The sequence below is a fragment of the Ceratosolen solmsi genome, unplaced genomic scaffold (genome assembly GCF_000503995.2).
Source record: "Ceratosolen solmsi marchali unplaced genomic scaffold, CerSol_1.0 scaffold23, whole genome shotgun sequence".
Taxonomy (NCBI): domain Eukaryota; kingdom Metazoa; phylum Arthropoda; class Insecta; order Hymenoptera; family Agaonidae; genus Ceratosolen; species Ceratosolen solmsi.
In genome coordinates, this window is record NW_011948430.1 from 3991475 (window position 1) to 3999132 (window position 7658).

The 7658-nt window shown below is 33.4% G+C and overlaps 1 protein-coding gene across 1 annotated transcript; it reads left to right on the forward strand.

Moving 5' to 3' along the window:
• The first annotated feature begins 621 nt into the window (after positions 1–621).
• On the forward strand, positions 622–7450 carry LOC105364050 (patched domain-containing protein 3). Its single transcript, XM_011501900.1, has 9 exons — positions 622–753; positions 843–1169; positions 1250–1691; positions 1919–2158; positions 2263–2565; positions 2655–3219; positions 3537–4019; positions 4442–4776; positions 7338–7450. The coding sequence occupies exons 1-9, from the start codon at positions 647–649 to the stop codon at positions 7404–7406; spliced, it is 2871 nt and encodes a 956-aa protein (XP_011500202.1). The 5' UTR covers positions 622–646; the 3' UTR covers positions 7407–7450.
• Positions 7451–7658: the final 208 nt, after the last annotated feature.

Here is a 7658-nt window from a genome sequence, read left to right on the forward strand (position 1 = left end):
TTTCAAAAAATGCTTAAAAAATTATCGTTTTTCTTTTGTATTATTTTCTTCGTTTTTTTTCTTTCTTTCTTTTTTTTTTTTTATAATTCATGGATTGTTTAATGCTGTTGTAATTCGTGTGAATATTTTGTATTTGTATTGCTGTTATATCATATTTCATTCGCAATGGAACGTTATACTTTTAAGAATGAAAGGCGCGACAATTTTTTCTTCCAACTCTATTGTTTTAACAAAACTCATCAATTATCTTATCAACTTTTAAAGGTTGATAAGTCGATTGACCCTTTTGTCATTCTTTTCTCTTGTTCGTAAATGGTAGCTACGCAATAATTCGAAGAACTTCGAAACGATAGGATTGATTACAAAGGTTAAGTCTTTATTATTTATGTTTTTTTTATTAATTACTTATGACACTTAGTATACCAATACTGAAATTCTATTTTATTTGATGTAGGGTTCTATTTTATAATTTTTTAGAGCGGTATTATATATTTACCTAAGATAAAGCGTTTAATAAAAATATTTTATAATTATTTTATATTTATAAACGAAGCAAATATTTTTAATATGCATAATCAATAAATTAATATTTGTTTTTTTTAGGAATGTACATTTATTGAATTTCATAAAGAGTCATTTAATTTATATGAATTCCATGGAAATTGAGGAAAAAATACATAAAAGATCTCTGCAGGAGACATTGTATCGTATTCCACAAGCGATTTCAAATTTAGTGGAGAGATTCTTTTACAAGTAAGTTAAAATACTTAAAAAAAATTGTGTATGTAAATATATATAAATATACTATACAATAATTAACGAATATATATTATTTTTTTAAGTCTTGGATTTAAAATAGCTCAGCAGCCAAAAACATGGATGACGTGTTGTTCTGTATTAGTAATTTTATGCCTTGGTGGTTTGTTTCGCTTCAGACAGGAAAAAAATCCGTTAAAATTATGGGTACCGGTGGACTCAGATTTCGTTCAGGATACGGAATGGTTGATATCTACATTCAAAGAAGGCCAAAGAATAGAAAATATGATATTCGTTGCAGATGATATATTAGAATCTGAAGCTCTTGTACGTTTAAATGAAATAACAAAACAAATATTTAATGTTCAAACAAATAGTAAACCAAACATCTCTTGGATGGATGTGTGCTTTAAGTATGAGATGTTAACTTTTGCTTTATTTGTACTATTGAATCCTTTGATAATTAATATTTAAGCTCTTCTTTTGTTCAAAGGATTCCTATTATTTCTAATATTGTTGAACCAAAGAGAAAGAAAAGACAATTAAACGACAGTTTTTTCGAAGAGGACTATAAAATGCCAAACCAAGCAGGCTACGATCCGGGAGTGCATTTTCCCACTAAGCTATACTGTAAAATTTTCAATAGCTTTCCAAAAGGCTGTTTATTATTCAGTATTATGGACATTTGGGAGTTTAATTCGACTTTAATTAAATCACAAACGAAAGAACAAATAGTAAATAAATTTAATTCTGTGGATATTAGTCCAACGCTTGGCCATCCTTTGAATTTCAGTCAATTGTTAGGTGGCGTAACAAAAGATGATAAAGGAAGAATAATAAAAGCCAAAGTGGTTAAAACTCAATGGATTGTTCATATTAATTTCACTGAAGTTAATATGGATGAAATGGGTAATGACGCGGGCACCGCTGATTGGGTAAGGTAAGATAATAAAATTTGCGTTTCACATCTCATGCTTTACACTTTGATATTTAATTAAGATCTATTTTATATTTGGTTGTAAACGATATATACATATATATATATATATATATATTTTTTTTTTTTACAGATTTGAATACTTTTACTAATATTGCACCGTCAATAATTGTATGTACTTTGCATTATAATTTCCAATTGGAATGACCAATCTATTTTGTACAGTCGACAAAAAAAGTGTCCGATTGGGAAGCTGTTTTTCTGAAGGAACTCAAGGAAGTATCGAATAATCTAACCGAAAATAAAACAAACACTTACTCAATATATTATGAAGCTGGCCGAAGCTTTGGTGATATAAGTCAAGACAGTATTTTTCATGATGTTGAAAAGCTCATAGCTGGCATTATAATAATGTCAATGTACGTCCAAGTGATACTCTCTAAGTTTAATTGGGTGGAGTGGCGTGTGAGTTAAGCATAATAATTATCAACTACCAAGAGTATTGTATTATTAAAATAATTTGTTTTTTGTTTTTTTTTCCCTTGAAATTTACTTTCGCATTGTTACAGTTTTGGCTGACAAGCGTTGCTCTCCTTTGTATAGGAGGAGCTTTTGCCGTTGCTGTAGGGCTTTGTTCCCTCGCTGGAATTCCATATGGACCGGTGCATACGTCGCTGCCTTTCCTATTGATGGGCTTGGGGGTCGATGATACTTTTGTTATGATGGCGGCTTGGGAGGAAGTAGCATTTCATGAAAAAAATCATAACAAACCGTTACCCGAAAGGGTGGCTTTAGCTCTAAGTCACGCGGGTGCTGCAATATCCGTCACCTCGCTCACCGATGTCGTTGCATTTGTTATTGGTGCTTCTACGGTAGATGATCGATCGTTATATCAGTGTGCAAGCACAATTGTCTTTTTATTAAATTGTCCAATGTAATAAGGTATTTCATATACTTGCAGATTTTACCGTCTTTGCACTCATTTTGTATATACGCTGCTGTTGGAGTCTTTGTAACATTTGTCTTGCAAGTAACGTTTTTCGTGGCTTTTTTCACTTTAGATTGCAAACGCATAGAGATGAAACGAAATGGCGTATTGCCATGTATCGGGCATGAAAATTATCCATGCCCAACTGTAAATACCAAGGAAAGTATTTCATGCAAATTAATCGATCGATTATATACAAATGTGGTGTTCCCATTACCTGGTAAAATAGGAATTTTATGTATTACAATTGTATTTGCAACATTCGGTGGTATTGGCTCGAGTAGACTCGAGCAATGGTTCGATCCAGTTTGGTTTTTACCAAAAGAATCGTATTTAAGCGAGTACCTCGTCGTTAAAGGAAAAGAGTTTCCAAATGTGGGAGACGAGGTTACGGTTTTTATAAGCAACGCAGATTTCGTTCAAGAATTTCCAAACATTTTGAATCTAAGTATGATTTTACAAAATGCATCATTTACAGAAAGTGTGAAAAATTGGCCCTTAGACTTCATTCACTTCGTGGATGCAAATTTCAATATAGGTACTTATTTATTTTGTAACGAACAAATTTATCAGCTTGTAAATAAAATATGTAATATCTCAATAATATCTGAAAATCTTATTCATTCAATTACAACAATACAAATAAATAGCAATAAATTAATATGTATATATATATATATATACATTTGGAGTTAGAGATAGAGAGATAGAGAGAGAGAGAAAGAGAGAGAGAGAGAGAGAGAGAGAGAGAGAGAGAGAGCGTTAAGGACTTTGAAGTAATAATATAAAATCATATGTTAGATAAGTAAAGTAAAAATCACGCAAGTGTACAATGAATGTTGCATTCTCTTGCAGATGCGGAGAACAAAACGCTCACGGAAAATGAATTTACAATGTACCTATCAAAGTTCTTATTCAGTCGTATAGGTGGAAAGTACCAGAGAAACTTTCGATTTAAAGGGAATTTAACGTGCGGTGAGTCGAGCCCGTCAATAATCATAGCCAGTATTGACTTTAAGTTTAAGAAATTCTCATCACCGTACGAATGGATACCCGGGATGGATAACGCGAAGAAAATCGCGTCCGAGGCCGGTATCGACGGCTCCGTCATCGTCTGGAGCGAAATGTTCGCTGCCTGGGTCACGGACAAGGTCATCTCGCAGGAAGTCGTGAGGAATCTTATTTTGGCCTTGATATGCGTTATGGGCATGACCGCGTTTTTGATTGCCGAGCCGCAAACTTGCTTCTGGATATTACTTTGCGTTTTATTGACGCTGCTCGACGTGTGCGGATTTATGTATTACTGGGGGCTCACCATTGACATTGTATCGTGCATAGGTAGGTACGATCAACGTATTAAAATAATTACTGGAAGCGTTGCAATTGGGCTCGATTGCTAATTACCGCAGTCGCTATATTAGTATAATAATATATAATTTGTAAATTGTCAATTGGCGGAAAGTAGGTGGGGTGAGTTAGTTTTTTTTTTTTTTTTTTTTTTTTTTAAGTACCGACACGAAGACCCCGCTTCTTATGAATTTACGAGCATCCCTCCTCCCTCCCTGTCCTCTTAGCCCCGTTTTATCGGTGTGCGGTGTTAAAAATTCCTTCTTTATCAGCGATTGGGGATGATCGCTGAAATTAGTCTAGAGCCGCAATTGGGAGGATCTTTAAGCGCAAAGCCTTAATCAAGCGTAAGGATGTAAGGCCGAAGGGTGAAATTGATGAAACTGACGTGACGGGAACTCACTCTTTATTAGGGCTCGAATTGGCAGTTGGTTTGAGCGTGGACTATGCGGCCCACGTGGCGCACGGCTTCCTCAATGCTGTCGAGACTCCGGGTGCGAGGGGACCAGACGAGCGGAGCCTCCGGGTCCTCAAGGCTATGCGCCATATCGGCGCGGCGGTACTCTTCGGGGCGGGATCGACGCTCCTCGCCCTCTCGCTCCTCTCCTTCTCGCGGGCCTACGTGTTTCGGGCCTTCTTCAAGATCTTCTTGCTGGTCATTGTTTTTGGACTTTGGCACGGACTCCTCCTGCTGCCCGTCGTCCTCAGCACAATTGGACCTCGCAGTCTACGCTCCAACTTTAAAAATGTGAGTTCAGTAAACTTTGTCCTTAAGGACACCCGTCCTTTTCGTCTGCTCCTCCTCACTCCTTGCTCAATACGCTATTAATATTAATCGCATCATTGGCGAACGATACTAGTACTTAGAATCTTTCCCAAATGCTTTCAGGCCATTTATTTGACGAACTTACGTACGTTCTTGAATAAATTTTGCCAGAAGAATAACTTAAAAATGTTAGCTTAACATTGGATAATTAAAAAAAAAATTAGTAGCTTTCGAGGAATAAAATTTAGTGACAATGTGTGGCTCTTTATATGTTCTGTAATACGTATTTTCCGGTTTTCATTGCTTACATAAGTAACTTAAATTTCGCCGCAAGCTTATCATCATATCAATTATCAAATAAATCTTTTATTAATATCGAGTAAACGTTGTGCTAAAACTACTCACCATGTATTTTAATACGATGATTAATTGCACATCGTCGTACTTCACGAGGGCACTTCGTATCTCTATATTTTCTATTTTTGTTTTCCAAATCATATGATTATAGGTAAGATAATTTAAGCATAATTGATAATCATGATCATAATAGCCATCAACCATGATAACAATTAATTCGACAGTATTGATGGCAATATGAAAAACATTAAAGATTTACGCAAGTAAATGTTGAAATCCACGTTTGACGAATTATCATTGCAAAGACTATCGATAATAATACGTCAATTGATTTTCTCATTATCAAGTTAATTGAAAATGGATTAAATTCTCTTTTCCAATTGGATTAAAAATACGAGAATTAGGAATACTTTTAAATAAAACTAAACTTTAGCTATCTTCGAATTGGATTTGATCTCTTTCCGAATGTTTCTCTAATATTAAAAGTGTTTGCTGTAATTTTTCCTGATTTAATTATAGACTTCTAGACACGCGAATACATCATTTGTAATGAAATTGCCAATACCTTAATAAACTTCATAAATCTCTATAATCTTCGGTATACTGGATGCAGAGTTTTTGTAATTTTTTGTACTAACTACCATTCGATAAAATATGCATTATACCGAAGCGGAAGATTTTATAAAGCTCAGTGTTCTCCCGTTTGATACCTAAATAATTGAAATACCACCCTCTAAAGTACAGGCCACAGTACATAAAAAAAGAAAAAAAAATATATATAACAATTAAGCGCTAATACCCTCAAGTTTGATTAAAAAGATCGGAGAAAAATATTTAGTTGCGCATACAGTGTTCGGTTTAAGGATACACACGCTCGATCAAGCAATCAGTCCGAAGTCGTATCATCCGTTCTGCCAATTTTCTTTAGTGCCCTGGCGACGTACGGAGTGCTCGAGACTGAAGATCTCGAAGAAACCAATTATTCGATCGAACATGTCTACGCGATTGCGACCCGATTATCTGAACTACATGTGATGTGATTAATCAAACACTGGACGTTTTTTCCACTTTTTTTTTTTTTTTTTTTTTTTTTTTTTTTTTACCACATATTCGTGGATTTTCTTTGGGAACGATTGTATTATTTAATTATATTATTTATTAGGTGCACTCTTAAAGCCTGGATCTCTTCACTCGAAGACTTAAGAGCTATTTTGGAGAATAAACGTTCTCGACAGATGTTTGCTTACTACAGTTTTAAAATACTTTTAAAATCTTTAAACTCGCGCGTGTTTGAACTTGTAATGATTTATGGTAATCTATTTCGCGTCACGGCACTTTATGATAATAAATCGGGCAAAATGTGACACCACACGCGTAGTTCAGTGCTCGAGACCTTTTTTAGTGAAAATTTCCATTTGCATTACAATTAATTAATGCGCAATTTTGAATAACAAATATCGACGTGTGCTTTAACAACTTTAATTATTTACAAATTATTCAAATGAAGCTTCACCTACCCATTATGTCATAAAACATAGAGTTTAATAGCACAAAGCTATCAATTTATAATCTAAAGTATCTCTACACCAATGCAACTGACGTACTTACGTAAAGAATGAAATAAAATATTGGACAATATTATTATTATTATTATTATTATTATTATTATTATTATTATAAAGCACGGTATATAATGTAAATGGTGTTTAATTTTATGTATTATATAAATGAAATTATTTAAGAATTTTCGTCTGATATATCATGAATACTGATTAATGTAAGCAAAAAGTCGTTAAATCTTATGAAATAAATTAGGAAAAGCCAAGAGACTTCTAAAATGTAATATGTTACGAAGCACTTACGACTTCGTAAGTATTTAATCACGAACTTCCGAAGGGAAAATTTATAGGAAGGCTGGACCATTTGTTTTTTTTTTTTTCGAAAACTCGCACAATTCATAAGGGCTCGAATATAAATTACGCGAAAGCTCTCCGTCTCATTCGTTTCCATTTAATCAATCAATTTCAAAATATATACACACTTACACTCTCTTGTCGTAATGCTAATTTTTTGATCGACTAACAAATGCTTTTGAGAAGTATGAAAAACGACATAAGAATTTAATATTAATTCCTGTCAAATTCCATTCAATAAGTAAACACAAAAATTGCAATTCCACTTTTCAGATACGATCAAGGAATAATGATTTGATAGAAGAAACCGAAGCCGCAACAGTGCCATTAAATAAAGAATAAAATTATTCGTCAATCAGATTTTATTATAGCATAGAATTATTATAATATCACTAGTTAAGGTCCTTTTATGCAGAAATAATATATAGCTACGTTAAATTATATACAAAGTAAAAATAAAGAAAAAACTAAATTAATTAATGATGATGCCATTATGCCACGAAAAAGAAATAGTCGAAGAAAAGGAAAACATTACATAAAAAGAGTATTAAATTTTTATGAAATATAAAATTGTGTGTTGTTATTAATCGTTCA

Bases quoted from the DNA above. Each gene is read 5' to 3' on its own strand.
- LOC105364050 (XM_011501900.1), top strand. From the start codon at position 647: ATGAATTCCATGGAAATTGAGGAAAAAATACATAAAAGATCTCTGCAG. The intron at 3,220-3,536 runs GTACTTATTTAT...ATTCTCTTGCAG, and splicing joins GGATGCAAATTTCAATATAG to ATGCGGAGAACAAAACGCTC. The intron at 4,777-7,337 runs GTGAGTTCAGTA...TCCACTTTTCAG, and splicing joins TACGCTCCAACTTTAAAAAT to ATACGATCAAGGAATAATGA.